The sequence below is a fragment of the Mya arenaria genome, chromosome 15, assembly GCF_026914265.1.
Source record: "Mya arenaria isolate MELC-2E11 chromosome 15, ASM2691426v1".
NCBI lineage: Eukaryota > Metazoa > Mollusca > Bivalvia > Myida > Myidae > Mya > Mya arenaria.
Window position 1 is genome coordinate 33,413,262 of NC_069136.1, and position 21,810 is coordinate 33,435,071.

At 34.7% G+C, this 21,810-nt stretch overlaps 1 protein-coding gene across 1 annotated transcript; it reads left to right on the forward strand.

Annotated features, from left to right (window-relative positions):
* The first annotated feature begins 1,990 nt into the window (after positions 1 to 1,990).
* Positions 1,991 to 15,626, forward strand: LOC128219642 (L-amino-acid oxidase-like). The gene is made up of 7 exons (XM_052927538.1): positions 1,991 to 2,129; positions 9,254 to 9,466; positions 9,920 to 10,004; positions 10,627 to 10,764; positions 11,567 to 11,662; positions 12,919 to 13,163; positions 13,821 to 15,626. Exons 1-7 carry the CDS (start codon positions 2,103 to 2,105, stop codon positions 14,958 to 14,960), a joined length of 1,944 nt encoding a protein of 647 aa, XP_052783498.1. The 5' UTR covers positions 1,991 to 2,102; the 3' UTR covers positions 14,961 to 15,626.
* The last annotated feature ends 6,184 nt before the right edge of the window (positions 15,627 to 21,810 follow it).

The window sequence follows — 21,810 nt, forward strand, 5'->3', positions numbered from 1 at the left end:
GGCTTGTCTGGGAAATGATGAGGACTCAAGCAAATGTTGACCATTACTGAAACCGAAATTATATTAAAAGAAAAGTGAAAGTAAGAGCTATATATATATTATTTCACGTATGACAATTATTCATATCTTCATATAGACATTGCCTGTATCGAATCTGTATTATGTGACATGTTGAATTCACGTTATATAAATGTATTTATATTCTATGACTATGTACCTTGTTGGTATACGTCGAATAAAATTATGTTCTGTTCTGTTCTGTATATTTGCATTATGTGTCTCTGAAATGTTAAGCTAAGAGTTAAAATAGAAGGTATTTATGTTTGATGTATTCATTTATATTCCTTAGTGTTAACCTTGACTTAATAATCAGAGACGAATTATCTCAATTGTGTAAACATTAAATACCGTATTGCACATTAACAGTTTCTTTTCTAGTGACTCATAGAAAATAGGATAAAATCACATGGTGAACAAAATAATCAAAACACAAATGATCCTGTAAAATCAAATACATAATTGCACATTTACTGTTAATGGCACAGTGTGTTTGAAAAAAACATATTTTGAAGACAAAGCGTATGACATGTGTGTTTTTGCGATTGCTTTGCTACAGTGCACTTAATTTTATGGTTTTTTCAGATCGTGACAAAATATTTGCTCTTTTGTTGTACAAATAGATTTTGTTCTTACCAATAGTATTGTAAATCATTAACAGCAGCAACAACAACAACAACAACAACAAATATCGTTATTACACTCATGTCATACATACATGACAACATGAGGACAATTAAGTTTAGTCAGCAGTGTCAATAAAAGCTTAATTATACTAATACGAAGAAGAATGATTTTGTCTCGAGTGGCGGAAATAAAATGGTTTTGTATTATTATTATTTTTTATGGTCGTACATGTATCGAATATATATCTTATCATGGAAAAGAGGGAGACAGTTATTTTAAATATCTTTACAAAATATGAGGGATAAAAGGGATATTCAATATAGTGCCAAATTTCAAAGGCTGTGCCTTGTACAAGCATATCGTATAAATAAATTACAAACGTTATTGGGGAACTCAGTATAATTAATTCAATTAAAAAAAAAACAACTAGAGAAATTACACTGGCTGACATGCGTTGCGTATTAAATGTTTTACAAATAAGGCTACTCTTGTCACAGTGTGTGTATACCACGTGATATATTGCGTCATAAATGCTACGTCGGAAGGCACTTTTTTGCCTCGAATGAAGACTTTAAACGAAGATAACCACTATTTCTTCACCGTTTTAAATGAAACATAGCGCAGTCTACACCGCTTACGGAGCCCCGCATTCGGTATTTACCAGAGTTTAATTGAGAGTTTAGTTTCTTGAAACACTTCGACAAACCCTTTCACAGTACGGCCGTCTGACGGAGCACTGTCAAAACATTTTTTTGTAAACAGGTTTGTCGAAGTGTTTGGTGAACCCAAACAACTTATTAAACTTCGGTAATACAACGAATGCGGGGCTCTTGAAGCGGCATAGACTGCCCTTTGTTTTATTTAAAATGGTGTAGAAATAGAAAAGTTATCTTTGATTTAAATCTTTATTTTAAGCAAAATGCTGCCTTCTGACGTAGCATATATGACGTAATTTATCACGTGGTATACACACACTGTGTCAATAGTTTAACATTTGTGCAAGTTAACAGTTCCTTTTATTTAATTGTATTTGGCCTATTGAAATAATAGGTTGGTGGTATTTTTTTCTGACATTTGAAAAGGATGGGCAAACTAGTAAGTAGTGGTATTCATCACCAACAAGTCGCATTATGCCACATTGTTAAGAACGCAGAAAAGCATATCCGTCTACGTTCGGGCCTAAGTTTGCATTTTAGATCAATTTCCATACGAATAGTGTTCATATTCGAAATTGCAGTCTAAGCATATTCATATCCATGCGGGCCTCAGTACAAATGTAGAGTTAGTTTAAGTAGGTGTATTGTTCATGGTAGAATAAGCATGTCTATCCTGGACACTTACTGTTGTTATATAAACTGTTGACACTCACCGTTGTAAGTAAATCTTGAACGGACCTTTGGCGGACTAGTGTCATCATTATGTACGGAGCATCGTACAAGGGGGAGGTATTATATTCTGTTATCATACTTTTATTGGTTTATAATTCAATGTTGACACAATTTGTGTAAAAAGGGTTTATATCAAGCTTTAAATATATATATATCTTAAATTTAGGCTTTTAATCGGTATCATTATTTGATCTCATAGGTAGAGTTCGATATCTTATTTATTACTTTTTGTACTCGACTGTCTTTCGTCTGCGCTCAGATTATACTTTGGCATTCAAATTTTATTTAAGATGTGATGTACTCAATAGTATTTTTAGCTATTGATACCTGTATCAAGGTTACAAATGTGGTAGAATTCTAAATCTTCTATTTAAGGACACATCACACAGTTTTTTTAAGCCGACATATTTTTTTTTTTCATTTATCGCAGCAATGTACTGCACAGTAAGACAAGTAAAAACAAGTTATAATATAATGCTCATATTTTAGATATGCACATTTTAAAAATGATCACTATTGGCAAGAATAATAGCAAGAAAATGAATGTTCTCAAAAGTATTAAAATTCACTTTATTATATTAGAACACATTTATACAATTACACAATTTTGTGTCCAGGCGCATTTTCAGTTTGTCTTCATCAATACATAAGCAAATTAAAGGGATTTTTTAAACATTGTAAAATCTCTAAATAATGGAATATTCAAGGTGCAAAATATGTAACATAATTAAACAGTTTTAGTTCTATTTTTTCAGCTGACAGTTTTATTTTATTTATTTTTTCTAATTTTGTATTTATATCCTAGCTATAGCCGGTTGCTATTGTGAAGAAAAGTGTGCACATTGGGTTAAAATTTTGAAACTTTATACACTTGTATATAATTAAAAAAAGCTCATGTTTAGTGATATTTCATGATTATTATTAAGATGTTAAAAGTGAACTCAGTCATAATATCCTTGAAAATGATTAGCATACCGGTTTTAACGGCAAAGAATGCTATATTTTCATAAGTTGATGCTTATAACTACAAAAAATTCAAAAAATCAGGACCAATCAATACAAGATGGCGTTCAAGATGGCCGCCATAAATATCTAATTGAGTATTTTCTGTCTCTAAATATAGCACACCTTTAAATAGATAAAACTGTTTATTTCAACGTATATTGCTCTTGTTCCCAATGTACCCTAAATTTACATGCTGCATTGACTACCTCAAGGTCAAGGTCAAGGCCATTTCACGGTCAAGGAACGAAAATGCCAAAAAAACCTTGATATTTCCTGTATAAATTTATAGTTTGTGATACTTATTTAATTTGTGTTTATCCAGCTTGAAATGACATAAATGTAAATTGAATAGTTTTCATTTAAATCAGCTTACTTTTTATGGAATCGTTAACATCATTTAGTAAACTGCTAGTGTTATAGTTAGGGTAAGGACCCTCTCAGGATATATACAATATGTCCTCCAACTCTAATATGGCCACCATGTGGCATTGACTACTTAATTATAGAGCTGCACTTTGGTTTGGTTGGCTTTGAATGGGCTTGATTGTTGCCAAAACGTGTAGTATTTGGCACTGAAAATGCCTACTGTGATAGCATATGGGTTTATTTGGCTCTAAATCGGCTAAGTTGTTGCCTAGATGTGGTCTAATAGGCACTGAAAATGCTTAATGACAGCTGCACATGAGCTTGTTTGGCTTTAAATAGGCTTTATGGTTGCCAAAATCTGGACACCTTAGCTGTAGTAGACTAATGGGAGCTGGACGTAGGTTTGTTTGGCACTGAATGGGGCCAAACTGATGTGATCTTTTAGTCTTAATTAGAGCTGCATACATTTTGATGGCGTTACCACAGTGTTATGGTTGCCAAAATTGGTCTATTTGGGCTCTGAATGGGCTTTATGGTTGTCAAACTGTGTTATTTGGCACTGATTAATCGTAATAAATGTTGGCATGTGTTTGTTTGGCTCTGATTGGGTTTATGGTTGTCAAAATGCGGCGCTTTTAGAACTGAGCTATACATAAATTCGTTTGGCTCTAATTAAATAGGCTTCATTGTTGCCAAAATGTGGTCCGCTTGGCACTGAGTAGGCTTAATTTGAGCTGCATATACTAGTATGTAGTTTTAGTCTTTATATGCCTGTATGGCTGCCATCATGTGATCTATTTGGTACTGAGTAGTATGCTTAATAAGAGCAGCACGTGGGTTTGTTTTGCTCAAAATTGGGCTTATGGTTGCCAAATGTAGTCTTTATGTCACTGAAAAAGCTTTATTACAAATACACAGTTTATTTTTGCTCTTATCGGCTCCATGGCTGCGAAAATGTGGTCAAGTTGGCACTGTGGAGCTACACATGCGCTTGTTTGGCTCTGAATGTGCTTTATTGTAGTCAAAATTAAAACGATAGAGAACTGGACTGACTTAAGTATGCACCCTCTGAGGTTTGTTTATATATGAAAATGTGACTACTGTAATTACTAAAGGAATTGTTGGAATGGTTTGTGTAGAAGCCTTTTGTGGTTAAGATTGCCGAGTGTAATGCTGCTTTGGTGTTTGCTTGACCCATGATGGACTTAACTGTAGCTGCATTTGTGTTTATTTGGAACTAAGATGGATGCAGAAGAGCCCTCCTTTGATACGTTGACACTAGATAAACTTTTTTTTGCAGCAGAATTTGGATTTTTTTACACTTAATGGGCTTAAGAATAGCAACACTAGTGTTTATTTGACACTTGATAGAGCTTCATAGCCTCTTTATTGTAAGTTTGGCACAATATGGACCGGCAAAATGTGGGTAGATAGTAGCCATAACGTGGTTGAATGCGCTCTGGCTTGACTTTTGTAAACCCCGACTGGTTCTTGTTTCATAATGATTCGGCGTGACCAGAGCCACACTAGGGATACAGAGGGCTGCTGGTGACATATTGCGTCTACTAGAGACAATTTGAAATTGCCCCCTAATGAGGTTTGGGGCACTCAGTGGACTTATAAAAACACGATTTGGCTTTCTAAATACTTATTTGACGGGGAAAGTTGTTTTGGGGTTGTTTGGTACTAGAATAATGAAACATCAGGTTGGAAAAACACTTGATAAACTTAAAGAGTGATACTTAAGGCTGGATAGGACTACAGAAAACTCACACAAATGTTGTATATGAAGCTTGTTAGGCAATGGATGCGCTAAATTAGGGACATTTTATAGTTAGCTTGACTTTTAATATTGGGAAAAAGATGAAATACGATTAAAAATGATTAGTGCTATTATCAATGTTATGACTTTTTCAAATAAAATAAAGAAATAGGTAATAGCGCTGTCAATATTGGTCATATTTGCATTTTGGCATTCAAATAAATTTGATCTTGATTTTGAAATGCTTAAGTGCATCATAAAACAGAAATATCATATATCAATAAAGATATATGTTTTAATGCCATGTGGGCAAATTTGCACCTTGTGTATTCTTTGGACGTGTTCATTTGGTAATTGAGAACATTGAATTTATTCAATAAAAGGTAAAAAACAGTAAAAATCTCATCAGATTCGATTGCCGCATTGCTCACTCGACCCGCTACCAAACAATCCGTGCTATGTTCCGAATGCATACGTGTGCTGTCATTTTGTTTTAAATGTTTTATGTATTTAAAAAAAGAAATATAATTACGAATTATTTGTCATTTATTAAACAATAAATCAACAAATATATTCGTTTACGAAAACTTCACTCAAACCGAATGTATCGTATTGGTAACGTGTAATCGACATTGCAACCTGCACGACAAAGTATTTCACGTCATCTATAATTCGCGAACGCTGTCATTTTCTGAAATTGTTAATCCGAAATATCGCTATTCCGAAATTATTGTTTGGGTCCCTACGACTTCGGATTAACGGTGTTTAACAGAAGTTTGTGTTGAAAAGAACATTAGACAATGATGCAGCTAATATTATAAACGTAAGATATCAACATCTGTATGTAATACACCTCTTATTCACTGAGCGATATTATGTTTCAGTAATTTAAGGAAAGCAAAATAGATATCTGTCTTCAAAAACAGAAATGTCATACTGTCAGAAAACATTTAAACTGCACGCAATCACGTTTATTTCATTCTACAAAAATAATCAAGAATGTGTTTTATGTTGATAACTTCTAAAGTATCAGCTTAAATAGAAGTGCGATAGCTTTTATAATTTAATGTTTTTAAAAGTTTAGCATTTCATTTTGATAGCTTTCACATGCACATATTTGCATCTACGGTTGATTTGCCCAAAGGGGTAAACTTGTCCCTGAGGGTAAATCTCGTTATATAAACGTAACAATATACTTCAGAGTCAAACATCATATTAATATTTGAACCTCTAGAGAACAGCTCTTTTTGGCGATCGCCTTGGGTAGCATTCATTTGGATAACACTATTAAAGTTGTTTTCATTAAATCTTAAATACATTGCAAAAAAACCCACTGAATATAGAAAAATATAATAAATTTCATAAATTGCCAATTTCTACAGACCCTAGTGTAAGCAAATAAACAAAAAATCTCAGTTGTTTGCCTTTTTTGTATTGACATTTACCTTGATATTGAAGAGGTCAGTTATTTATGTCAAGATGAATAACAGTATGAAATAGATATCTGCCATACAATAAGATATGCTTTAAATTGACACTAGCACAGTTTTTCATAAGACTCTTACAGAAATAGCAACGTAGTGACCACCTGTGGCATGCTGTAATGTAATGAAACATTGTTTTTTTCACAAAAGATCTGAAAACTTTACCTTAAATATTATTTTAATTGAATGAAAATACTATTATCAAATCAACACTTTTTGACAAAAACTAAAAATAAATAAACCAAAAAAAAGGAGAAATGGATATGGGAAAAATTGTGAGGTATTTTTCATACTCTGACCATGAAATGATCATTACCTTGACCTTATAGTGGTCAATGTTGTATGTAAATTTGATGTACAATATGAGAGAAATAATATCGATTTGAATATTTATCCGTATTTATGTCAAGAAATTTGCCATATTAAGATATAACATTTTTACTAAATTGAAATTTATCGATCCACACCGAGCGTTGGAAATGTATGCTATCACTTGCATACAACATACTTTGCCGAACGTGTTGATATATAACGTAGCTTGTCACCTACTCAGGCGAACCGGCCACTTTTGACCTGATTGTCACTCTATTATGTGAGGTCATTTCAAATAATGATTATAAGCATGATATATGACAAGCTTTTTGTTGCTGTTGGAATCGTTTCATAATTATTTTCTACTACAGAGACTTAAAAGAATATCGACAACATATATGTTATGCATGTTTACAAAACAAATCTAGAAAATAATTTTGAGATTTTAGAAGAAAACAGGATTTGGGTCAATTGCATTAGCGAACAAATCCTTTTAGATGGAAAATGGTTGCCTTGTCAACAAAAAAAGCTTATTATATTGAAGATATTTGAATTTTATAGGGTGTCTTTGTAAGATTTTAACAACAAAGTAAATTCAACATAAATACTGTAATTACTGAGTTAATATAACAATTTATTTATTTATGAGAGTTCCATTTTATAATATTAAGGGTGATGGCGGCCATCTTGGACTTTGGCAGCCATCTTTGACGAATTTTAGGTTGGTCCTGAGCTTTTTATAACCTTGACATGCATATGTGTCATCAGGCAAAATTTGAACCCAAAGTGCACAATTTGATAAAATCTTGTCAAGATATAACTGGACTACTTAGTTTAAACTTATTTATTTTACAACGACTGTGAAACAAATTACAAAATTATATTAACCACTCTCGTTGGCACGATTTTAGGCGAAAGTGTGATCTTGTGTTGTGGGGGAAACCGGAGTACCCGGAGAAAACCAACTTGTCCGGCGTGGTTACCCCAACCCAACCTCACATGCGCCCAGGCCGGGAATCAAACCCGCGTCGCCTAGGTGAGAAGCGAGTGCGCTTACCACTGCGCTAACTGGACTACTAAGAACATACATAGTTTTGAAATGCCAAGTCATAGTGCTTGTTTCAGAGACATGTAGGCTTAAACTATTCTAGCTAAACCAGATTATGTAAAAAATAACAGCTGAACCTCGCTTCTACAGTGAAATATATCCATTTAATTTGTTGAAATCAATACAATCTGTAAATAACAGCAATCAAATTTGATTAAGGAATCATTTGCAAATACAATTAAATGGCTGGTATGTCCCAGTCTCCAAAAAAGTGTCCGGTCTAAGGCAAACCGTCCGTCACTTTTTACCGCGATTAGCAACCAATTTTGAGACAGCTGATTTGCAATTGTTCTTGTAATTCAAATTGATTTTCAAAGTGAACTTGAATAGAACTTTTTAAAACAATTTTATTGTTGAAATACCAACATGTATACCATGACCAAAGTGATGACAAATTGAAATATGGACATATTTTAACTTTCGCAAAAACTGTTTGATGTGCCTTTAAAAAGACAATAGTAATAATATGTTCTAAGCTATACAATGGCCAACGCTAAATGAGTCAATTAACGTTTTGCCTCCGAGCAGGCACTTGCTTAAATACCAAAATGTCAAAGTTGGTTTAGGAATAAACTGCAAATACAACTAAATGGCTGGTGTGTCCCAGTGTCCAAGAAAGTGTCCGGTCTTAAGCAAACCGTCCGTCACTTTTTACAGCAATCAGCAACCAATTTTGAGACAGCTGATTTTCAATTGTTCTTGTAATTCAAATTGATTATCAAAATCAAAGTGAACTTGAATATAACTTTTTAAAACAGTTTGATTTTTTAAAATACCTACATGTACACTATGACCAATGTGATGACAAATTGAAATATGGACATTTTTCAATTTTCGCAAATCTGTATGATGTGCCTTTAAAAAGACAAAAGTCATAATATGTTCTAAGCTATACAGCTCCCCACGCTAAATGGAACAAATAACGTTTTGTCTCCGAGTAGGCACTTGTTTAAATACAAAAATATCAAAGGACACAAAGGAGTTTGAAACTAAAACCCTAAAATTGTCTGCTGCTGAGTATAGCAACAGTTACTATAGAAACAGTATAGAAACTAATCAAAATCGTGGGCTGTACAAGAACGTGAATAAATGGCATTTGTTCTGTTTTTGATTTATACGAAAAAGTCAAATTATGTCGTAACAGCCGATTCAGCAGGAGGACAACTACAAAGATTTCTGCGAAACAATCATCGACGGTGGTCTCAAACATGCCTATTATAAACAAGAAGATCCATTTTACAAAGGCGAGTACTACCGAACGAAAGTCTCCACCGACGAGAAACGGAAGGTAACCATCATTGGTGGCGGAATAGCAGGTCTCGTTACGGCATTTGAACTTGCACAGATCGGACACGAGGTTTGTGGTTTAAATAATAGTATCCTTTTTATGCATGACGAACCCTTTAGCTTAGAATATAGTAAACTCTGATTTATGTTTTTTGGTATCGAGTGAAACTCAAGGCAAAACGCATTGGTCTCCCAGTGGATGTCAATATTATGTACGATTAAACCTGTGTTAGCGGTCTCCTGTATAAATGAGGCATTTCTAATTAGCAGTCACCAAAATAAACCATTCATTCTAAAAACACCTCCATTAATAGCAACCTTCGATATATTTTATAAATTAAATGAGTGGCTGCTTACGGCAGATTGAAGTGTAATATCAAAAAACAATTTTGCAGTCCGTCATTTGAAAGAAATGTTTGTTCAAACAATTGCTTAATAGAAATAGATAAATATCCCAACCTTCAATATAAATGTACAGTTATCAGAAATCAAAACATTTATTTACGATTCTCCTACGTAATAGGTGCAGATTTTGGAACTCCAATCCCGAGTGGGTGGAAGGATCAAGACATGTAGGGAAAAGTTTTTCGATGGGTTGCACAGCGAAGGTAAGCACATTTTACAGACACGGATCATTTACGGGCTTCTTTTAAAAAATCTGTGATTTATTTATGCTTCTATTATTTCGTTTACGATGGTTGATGCGGCGACAAAGCGACGAATTTAAACGCAAAAACCAGACAAACGGAACATGGTAACTCAATGACGAATTAAAACGCAAAAACAAGACAAACGGAACATGGTTACTCAATGACGAATTAAAACGCAAAAACAAGACAAACGGAACATGGTAACTCAATGTCGAAGACAAACGGAACATGGTAACTCAATGTCGAATTCTGACATGAAATTGCTGAAATAAGCCTGCATACAACCAAGACGTTGGTAATAGTAATTGTTCATCATCATGTTGATCAGTTTGTTTTACCTACATCAAAATGTTGGTTGTCCGTGCTGCGCGATGTATATGTTCAATGTCTCAGTAATGTAAAGATACAAATTATGTCGACGTAGTTGTTTATTCAAATATGTGAGACGATCAAAGCGCACTGAATGCAGTGATGGTCGCCTAGAACTATTTAGCAATCGAAAGTAGATGACTACAAATAGAATATCAAACCATGAATTTGCAGCTTGTATGTAAAACCTATATCCATTTCATTTCGACAGGTGGCGCCATGCGTATACCAAGGAATCATTTCCTAACTCACGCCTACCTGGACAAGTTCGACATTGAATTGAGACCGTTCCAAAACTACCAGGAAAATGCTTATATGTATCTCTATGGCGACAAAATAACAATGAAAGGTATAAGCATGCGCACTTGAAGTAAATCTGTAAATAAACGTAGCTGTCATCATTTCATTTATAATTATTGAAAACTGTTTAATAATCAGAAGAATGTTTAACTTACTTTGCCAACACTTTTAATCATTATTCATTTGGTTGATTGCTTATGATTTTTTACCACAGTGAGACTGTCCGATTTCCATAAAAAGTATTCATTATCAAATTCAAAAATCTATACTCAAGTAATTTAAGTAATGTAGAAAATGTAAACACATTTTCATAAGGCAAGTGGGATTTAATGAAGATCTCCCAATTGATTTTTTTTTCAAATTTAGCCTCTACGTGTAAGATTATTCGGATTGAAAGTGCCAAAAAAACTTGTCGCTCTCAATCGTTTATTTCATTTGAATTCCCACGAACATTGCCAAATTTAGCCGACCATGAGCAATAACGCACAAATACACAAGCTGTCCGGGAGCCTCGGCATATCTCCGTACAGGCATAGTATAAGAACATTGCGAACAATTGCGGCTGCATTTGGATAGTAGTGGTGTACAAACGCGGCACTTTGCGTAGTTCGTGTTAATTGCCGAAAACAATTTAAAAAAGGAAGTACTACTTCTTTGCCAGTACTTTATCATAACATTTCATTTCAAATCAACTTTTCCAAATTATATTGCTACACAGACATACGTTATGCGCCTTAAAGTAGAGCATCACGCCCTACTGTAAAAAAAATGCACATGGTCTAGACATGATGATGGTAAAATATGGAAAATACCACAGTGATTTAACACAAACTTTAATGTGTTTTTTGCAGAATTTTCAGAAAACAATAAGAAGTACTGTGACCTGTATTGGCCTGGTTGGGATGCAAATCTCCCAAGCGATTTAAAAAAAGAAGTTACAGGTGTTTGTACGTATTTAGAATATTGAGGTTTATACATTATAATTGTAGCATAATTATTAAGAATATTGAGAATTATACAACATAATTGCACTGTTATTATTAAACGTTATAATTGTAGTGTAATTGTAAAGATTAATTAGAATTATTTATTTTCTTTTTGTAGTCAAAGTATTTAGAATATTTAGAATTATAAATCATAATTGTAGTGTACGCATTTAAAGGTAAAATCTACAGATATAGTGGCATTTTGTTTCGAGTATGTGTGCTACATTTAACGTACTGTATTGTTTTATGTACATGTTTATTAATCTGAAGGTATCTTATGGGGTTGTCAGACCGGTTATCTATGTTTCATAACATCTGATTCATGCTGACGTGTATAACATATGTATGTATATACACACGTCACTATACTAAAACATTACATACTCAACAGTTCAATTAATAGTAATGTCTGCGAGAGATGATAAATAAACTGACCCCGGTCCTAAAAACAATATATTTTGGTTTAACATGCAAAACTAAATACAACCGTTAATAGCGTGTTTTACTCTTTTGTTATATCATTATTAATTGTGTATATTTCTTAACAACGCTATTATAGTTCGAATACCATTGTAAAGCCAAGCCAGTTCACTACAACGCACTACCATTATGTGTTCAACTGCACGAATTTAATAATGTTGGTGAACTATTATCGAATTTGAGACGATTTGCTCGTTATATGTGTATATGTACATATGCAACTGTCCATTTGCGTTTTATATTACCTGGCCTTATTTTTCACAACCACTCAATTTTCATCTGTATTGTTACAAAACACAGTGATCGTCAAAAGTGTTTTCATCAAATAATTTTAAAGGTAACTTTTATTGCTAGGATGTTGCTATACATTCGGGAAACCTCCAACGGAGCCCTATCATTAGGTTTCGAGAGCCTTAATGCGAAAGCAAATTGCATAAGTCTGGTTGTGTTGTGTTTAAAGCCCTTTTAACAACTTTGGTCACAATAATATAGTAACCTGCTTAATTGTTTCCAGAGATATAAAACAGAAAGGCATGAATGAGACATAAACAGAATGATACGAACAGCTATTTGAATATATTAACAAAAAAAGATCAAGAAACGTTTATAGATGTTTATTTTATGAAACAATACTTCTGTGGTGAATAGAATAAATATAAAAATGCTTATTGTGAAATGTTTCTGACATTGTAGAATTTTTATTACACGCTCTTTAGCATATATATACATCTTTGTAGTGGACTACTTCGAGCGATCAACGGCTCCCGTGATGGAACATATTAGAAAAAATACCACCACTGACGGTTGGAATGATTGGTTAAAGACATGGAGCAAGCTTTCGGTTGAGGACTTCCTGAGGACAGACCCAAAAGACTTACTGAGGACCACAGACCCAAAAGACTTCCTGAGGACCACAGACCCAATAGACAAACTGCTGCGTCCTTGGCTCCCTTGGCCTGAAGTTGCTATCAATGCCTATAAGGTTGGTCCTTACATCTTTAAATGCCCGATAGTAGCCATATAATGACCACACCGTATGTCTGCACGTATCTATTAATTATTGCTGAATTTGTAACTCTAAAAGCATTCGTAATTTTGCAGACTACTAGATAGAAGATCAAAACTTAAAAAAATATGTGCCAAATTCGCGTCATGACTCTAAATTTAATAATATGACGTTTTCGAGGGCTTCTTAAAAATCCACCTTCTGAGTACTTGTATTGAGGGTAAGCACATGTTTCGCGTTAATAACAGTGTATCTGTTCAGGTAATGCGTTCGAGACAGCCCTGAATGTGAACCCTGGTCAACTAGCTTCCCTGGTCCAAACACTTCTTTAAATCAATCTTTGAATAATAATTCCAAATCACCGATATCGAGTTGAGGATCCATATTTAACGTATAAAAACACATCTGAAGTATAGAAAATGTACCAAAAAGCTGTCGGCAAATCAAAATGTAAATTATTCAAGTTAGATAGAGCATATTAAGTAAAATGGTATTGATTAAAGAGGGGGAGCCGTACAATACATTACACTTAATATGCTCTAAGAGTTACTTAATATTTTTTTCACATTAACTATTTCCATGTTTTATTATAAGTATTATATACACGACTGAAGCTTTGCGACCTGTTTTCAGGTAGCATCATACTCCCCGATGTTGGATTGTTCGTTGGTGTTTGGGCTACGCGATACACTAGGTCACTGGTGGGCAAAGCGTCTCCAGACACCTGTGGAAGGAATGGACACTCTTCCAAAGGCCTTCCTTCGAAAAAACAATGGCTACCATAAAGACATCAATCTTTCAAGGAAAATTTTCTTCAACATGAAAGCAGAGAAGATCGAGGTATCTGAAAAAGGTCGAGGCAGGACAACGACCGTTTTCGCCAGGAACGTTACCAATGGTCAGCAGTACAAGTTCGACGGTGATGCTGTTTTTGTAACTGTCCCCTTACACATTCTGAGAGACATCGAGATGCCAAAGCTCCTCACACCGCAGCTGAGTGATGCAATCACTGACATGAACTACACTGCATCCACAAAGATAATGCTACAGTCAAGAGAAAGGTTCTGGGAAAAACAAGGTATTATTGGAGGCTTCAGCAAGACCAACATGACAATAGGCCAGTTGCACTATCCCGGTTACGAGACCGGCCAGGAAGACGAGGACGAAAAGGAGAAAGAGAACGAGGAGAACGACGATGTCGACGAGGGTGACAAGGACAAAGACGACGAGAAAGACGACGAGGACGACCACGTTTCTGAAGATAAAAGAGGCATACTGATGGTTTACACATGGGGCACTGATGCTCTAATACTTGGCTCACAGACGCACCAAGAAGCTATTCAGACCGCTGTCAACCAAATCAGCAAAATCCATCCAGAATTTATCGATGACAATCAGTTTGAAGTTGCAATGGTACAAGCTTGGGAAAACGACCCGTCGGCACAAGGAGCTTTTGTCAGTCTGAAGCCACACGAGTATCTCGATAACATGAAAACCATCTTCAAATCCAGTCCACCTGTCTATTTCGCAGGGGAAGCGATCTCTTGGGCGAATGGATGGATTCAGGGTGCGATATTCTCTGCTTTGCTACAAGCTTTCCGTTTCCAAGCTCACTTGGAAGTCCCTCAAAATAACCTAGAAGCGTTGATGTTTGACAATAAGTTTACCAGATTTTCTTCACCAAAGCCTCCACACGATGGACGTGGCAAGAAACGTTCCCAAAGAGATATACCAAGTCAGCAAACAGGGGTACCAAATAAGAAAAGAAAGTAACGACATAGTACATTGAGTTACTACCAAACACTATGAGATTGAGTTATGCCTCTCAACTACCATATACGCTTCTTATGACCTTCCTCAACAACTATATTTCAATCAGTAATATAAAACAATTACATGTTTCTTACATTTATTCCTTTATCGCCAATTTACACGCATATACACAATGAATACATATATTTATCGTAAAAACATAAGCCTATTGCAAATAAAGCAGTTTATTTATTTTATCGTCAAATACAATGCTCTTATATAATTAATCGTCATTTTCCCCTGTAATACCTATGAAATCGCATTGAGACGTAATAGTTCATACATTAAAAGCTTTCTTGTATACGTACATTACTTACATAAATATATCGTGTTTTTCTTGTAATTATTATTAAGACACAGGTGCATCTCAGTCGGATTCAACACCACTGAAAAGCCAGTGAAATCAAAAAGACAATGTAGAAATAAATGAGTGTACATGTATAGTAAAGACATTATTGATACAAGTTTGACGAATCTTGAATTACATAATCTTAATTTCTAGCTCGTGTTTTGTACCCCTCTCTTACAATACTATCTTGAGTAGTGAAAACAAGTTTAACCTTTGTACTTTAGATTGCTTGTATCTCATAATACATGTGTCAAGTTTATCATTAAAATTATAAGATAGTTCAGTGTGTGTTTCATTTTTCTGACCCTGTCATCGAGACGTTAATGCCAGAACCTGATATCTCTTTTACAAATACTTCTTTTGATATCAGGTTCTGGCAATAACCCATCGACGTGTCTCTTAATGGGTTATATGGATAATACCTAAACTAATAATGGCCATGCTTCTGATATAAACATACCAGAAACAAACTGGAAATACTTGCACTTTTGATACCAATGTACGTAACTGAGTACATATTGGAAACGATTTCTACGAGTACACGGCAATTGATAGCTATATATCCTGATTGCCCACATCCATTTACCATGAATGTGAAAGGTCATATATGTTTCCCTTTGTTATTTGTAAGGGGATGGTAAGAGTGACGCGAGCCACACTTGCTTTGAGGCTTCGCCCTTCTAATAAGAGTCCGTTCCCAGGTATAACACCTCGCTGTAACTTTCGCTTAGTAGTGCTCTCAAACATAACAGTTGTTGTTAACATATAGGATATATATATTCTTAATTTGAAAACAATGTCATATTATAATGAAGCTTCATTACACTTTGAATCAATACGCATACAAATCTTGTATAGCTAAAATCTTTTCTCGTTAGTCGAGGCAGGGATTTTATCTGTTCGTCAATGGATATCACCGCGTAGGAGCTCACCCACTTTGTTAGGTGAGTTATGCGCAACAAGACGACAATTTGAAATAGTGAATGTATGTATGTATGCAATTTAAATCAAGGCTATTCAAAACAACAAAAGCAATTAACGAAAGGAATGAAATACCCTAAATAACCACATTTCAGGACCATGTCTTATATGGCAACAAACTGAAACGATAAGTCAAACAAAATCAAATGTTATGAATGCGTATAAAAAGAATACCCGGTTATAATTTCTTTCATTGTTGTTGATTTTTCATACACCCACTTATATTCGTTTCAATTCTTTGTAGGGTTGCTTCTATCTGGTCTATTTTCTGGCTAATTTGAACAATTGTTTTCAAATTGTCTTCGTTTTCAAACTGTTTAAAGTTTCGTATTTGGAATTGTTCTAGAATCGCCTGGATTTGCAAAGAAATGGCCTCCTGGAGTAATACGGACTTGGTATTGATTAAACAATTTCAACTGAATATCATCAACCAACCATTTAAATACTATTGTCCTGAAACAGATAAATCGCTCTTCGAATTCGATTAAACCTTCGGTGAGTTCAGTTGCCGCTCTAAATTTGGATTCTTTTTTCACTGAATGGTATTGTTCCACATATTTTTCCGATTTTGAATAAAAATGCAGGATCTATATATATTCACATGAAGAAGAAATGAGAACATCTATTCTCATAAACAAAATATAACCACATAGTGTCAAATGCAATCAAATACGTTTCAATAAAATGTATACATATAGAGTTTATGTTTACGTTGACATAGAAAAAGAAAACAGAAAAAGTAAATACACGGCATATGAGAGCGAAACGTTCAAGACCTAGTCAAAATGCAATGATTTCGACCAGGTTACAAGAAGCTTTAAAACGTTACAAAACTAACGGAGCATGCCAAGAAGGAAAACATTGGCATGTGTCATTATAAAACAGAACGGCGCATTCCGGTCCACTACAACATAATACATATAGGGACGAATTCAGAACATCCACTCTCACTCACACTCCAACCACATTCCCGTAAGGGACACTCAAGTGCTCACTTGAGTGAAATAAGGGGAGTGACCCTCAAGTGATCTGATTACAATACTTAGATTTCGACAATGCTGTTCATATGGTCAGACGCCAAGGTAAAGGCGCGTGGATGGGAAAATGCATTTCGTCTGTTACCTTGTTTCCCAAGGGATTTTGATTTCTTAGTCATTAAGCTTGGTGATATGTTCGAAACAGTCTCCACATTTCTTGAATGGGCTATTAAAATGAGGACAGGAATGAATAATATTGACCATTATTTAGTTTAGATGATTTCATTTTTATGTCAATATTTAAGGATCAATGCAAATTACTTTTGGATGAGTTTTCTTGTTTGTGTCAGGAATTGGCTATCCCTGTCGCTGACGTAAAAAACGTTGGTCCGGTTACATGTATAACCTATCTTGGTTATGAGCCTGACTTAACTTGACTTGAGCTTTAGCATTCCGCTTTAGCATTCCGCAGAACAAAATAATATATATTTTGCAGCAGATTGAATTTATCTTGTCCAAGTCAAAAGTATCTTTGCGCCAGTTGCAGTCCTTGACTGGTTCATTAGCCTTTTGTACAAAGGCAATGCCATTAGCCCGTGCATTTGCTCGCCGCATATATTCCTCAATGTCTCATGCGACGCGTGCACACCATAGAGTTAAGGTTAAAAAAGGCATTCAAAAAGGCATTGAGATGTGGAGGTTGTTTCTCACTAAATATAACGGTGTTTCTGGTATGCTTGAAAATGAATGGTTGACTCACAGCGACCTCCAGCTTTACACTGACAGTGCTGGTAACTCACAATTCGGCTGCGGTGTGTACTTTAAGGGATCCTGGACTTTTCTGCAGTGGCCAGAGATTTGGATGAACAGCGAGATTCTGTCAGACATAACATATTTGGAAATGGTACCAATTTCATTAGCATCCTATTTGTGGAAGGACATGTTTTGCTCATTGAAAATATGTTTTAATTGTGATAACATGGCCGTTGTTCAGATTCTTAACTTGAAATCATCCAAATCGGAGCGAGTGATGTCCCTTATCCGTCCAATCGTCATGTGGTCTATGCAATTTGGTGTTCAAAAATGTGCATTTTCCACAATAAATGCCTATTTGTCTGGGAATCTATTTTTTCTAAAGGTCAAAAATTTACAAGATTTCACTCGAGCATTCATAATACAGAAAATGCTATGTTGTTTACTGCGGAATCGCTCCGTAAAAGAACCAAAAATTCCTCTAATCATTGATATTCTTAAGCAGATATTGAGAGCATTGCCTTCTGTAGCATCGTGAACTTATAAAACAAGTCTCTTTAATGAAGCACTTGTTAGTGCATTTTTTGGTTTATAAGGATAGGAGAAATCGCAGTAGATGGGAAAGCAGGTCCCTACACGAAAGTGGCACAGATTTCGGATATAGTATTATCCGAATGCAAGTGTTCACTTCTCATTAGGTGTTCAAAAACAGACCAGTATGGCAAATCTGTTTCATTGATATTTACACATTTTTCGAAAAGTAATATATGCCCTGTACTGGCCGTAAAGTTGTATCTATCGGTACGTCCTAACACTGACGGTACCCGACAGAATAAACTGCTATTGGTCCTGGCAGTTGTTAAAATGTGGTCAACAAAGATGGCATGCTAATTAACACTAATTAAAATGTTTGTCAAAAAATTTGTATTGTTGGCGTGAGCGCACTGTGGGATCATTGGCGGATTTTTTTTGACAATTAATCCATGAACATATGAAGTTCATATTAGAACAATTCTTAAGTAATAATCGTTACAAACAATTTTATATAATCGTCTATGCACTGAATACCTTATCAATACTGTTTGGAATCACCAACAGATATATGTATCAACTCAACTCAACTCAACATCTTTATTTCCCCCATGGTTGGAGATATTCATGATATAAACAAACATTGATAGACATAAAACGTATATAATATATGTATAATAATAGTACAGTTCAAAATTATTGCATATTGGTGTCAAAATATTTATACAAACATTGCAGGATATAACTTCATATCTAAGTATAAATAAAAAGCTTATATTCTACATGCAAATAAGATTAGTCTATTTGACTTCCATGATAGTATGGTTGTATGTGATTCGCCGCTTGGATGCAAAAATCTTGTCAAAACGAAATACAATATTTCTTTGTCGTTTGTACAGTTATTGGTACTTACGGCCTTGGACTTGTTGGATTACAAGTCAATATTGTTTGTTCGCTTTATTCATTATATCATTATTGTTTGAATATTGAATTAGTGATTGTATGTAAAAACAATGATTGCAATATTGATTAACATTTGATTGATATAATAATTGATTGACTTTGAAGATTGATTAATATTGAACATTGAAAACTGTTGTCGACTGCCTGGCCATATTCTTCCAAATAATAAACTGTTGTATGGATACAAGTATTGCTGAATTTATTTCCGTAAAATGTTTTATCCAGGATACCAGAGTGGCATCTGGGATTTATCACTCACCAGAAATGTTTTATGCAGGATACCATAGTGAACACTTCAGTACCGCATTAACCAGTAACGTTTTATCCAGGATACCAGAGTGGCATCTGGGATCGATCACTTCAGTACCGCATTCACCAGTAACGTTTTATCCAGGATACCAGAGTGGCATCTGGGATCGATCACTTCAGTACCGCATTCACCAGTAACGTTTTATCCAGGATACCAAAGTGGCATCTGGGATCGATCACTTCAGTACCGCATTCACCAGTAACGTTTTATCCAGGATACCAGAGAGGTATCTGGGATCGATCACTTCAGTACCGCATTCACCAGTAACGTTTTATCCAGGATACCAAAGTGGCATTTTGGATCGATCACTTCAGTACCGCATTCACCAGTAACGTTTTATCCAGGATACCAGAGTGGCATCTGGGATCGATCACTTCAGTACCGCATTCACCAGTAACGTTTTATCCAGGATACCAAAGTGGCATCTGGGATCGATCACTTCAGTACCGCATTCACCAGTAACGTTTTATCCAGGATACCAGAGAGGTATCTGGGATCGATCACTTCAGTACCGCATTCACCAGTAACGTTTTATCCAGGATACCAAAGTGGCATCTGGGATCGATCACTTCAGTACCGCATTCACCAGTAACGTTTTATCCAGGATACCAGAGAGGTATCTGGGATCGATCACTTCAGTACCGCATTCACCAGTAACGATTTATCCAGGATACCAAAGTGGCATCTGGGATCGATCACTTCAGTACCCTGTACCAGAGTTTTATATGGGTTCTGGGATCGATTTCTTAAGTAATGAATCAACAAGAACGTTTAAGCTAGGAGACAAGAACTGCATATGCACCACAAAGTGTTCTCAAAAGAGCATCATTAACTGTTATAAATATTTTTTTAATTTTAATTTATAAGTGACATTGGTTAAATTTTATGAAAAAAACAACTTCATTTAAACACTAGTGTTGTTATATTGAAAGTGTATGTAAGGAGATTTTTATTTCCTTTACATGTACTTTACAAATCTTCAGTCTGCAGTTATGCTTATATATTATAAATTATTTTTAAACATCGGGCACAATTGTCTATTTGTCATTGTTGTAGAATTACCATGCCATGTTTTTGTACCATATCTTATTTAGCTAATAAACCAGGTCCTGATTCCATTTTATTTCCAAATTTTATAGATATATGTTAAATTTTGGCACAAAAAATCAAGATATTGAATATTCATTTTTGAGAGAGTTGTATAAAATAATGTGAAAGCGCTGTATATAATGCTGGTACTAACATGAGTTAGCCTAGTAAGTTCTGAACAATTAAGTGTATATATATATCGCAAAGAGAAAATAATATGGAGAAAATATATATTTCTGGAAAAATGCTCTACTTACATTGTATTACAGAAACATGTAATAAAAGTTCAGTGACTGCTTTGATTATAAATTTACATCAACTGTGCATGTAGGAGTGCAAATGATCAGAAGAATTTTGATAATTTTAAATATTATATCAAAATAAAATGAGTCATATAACATTCAAATATACTGGTATGATATCAAAAGTCCGGACATAGAGGTTTAAGATACTTTATTGCTTTGTTGTAATCATTTCTCATATGATGATAATGACTTAAACTGCTTTGAAACAAGTATTATATATATTGAAATAAGGTAGCAATGTTTTATGATAATTCCAAAAGCAAAGACAATATATATATCTGGAAAGCTTACATGCAGTGTGTATAATCTTTAGTCACTCTTCTAATGAAGAATGTTCTCACACAACAATGCAAATTAAGAAGAGAAATCTTACAAAGAAAACAAACGTTGATTTAACTGTGTCAGTAAAGAAGATTTGAATCGCTGTTTCAAAAGCTACATTTTAGGAAATGAACTTTCTAGAAAATTACATAAACGAAGATACACAAACACAAAGAGGGCTTATATAATTCACATGAAAAGTGGGCAATGATGTTTTCTGAAATGCATTTTA

What these genes read in the sequence shown, in the direction of transcription:
- LOC128219642 (XM_052927538.1), top strand. Translation starts at nt 2,103, where the DNA reads ATGTACGGAGCATCGTACAAGGGGGAG. An exon ending in TTGCACAGATCGGACACGAG is followed by an intron (nt 9,467 to 9,919) that starts GTTTGTGGTTTA and finishes CCTACGTAATAG; the next exon opens with GTGCAGATTTTGGAACTCCA. An exon ending in CGACAAAATAACAATGAAAG is followed by an intron (nt 10,765 to 11,566) that starts GTATAAGCATGC and finishes TGTTTTTTGCAG; the next exon opens with AATTTTCAGAAAACAATAAG.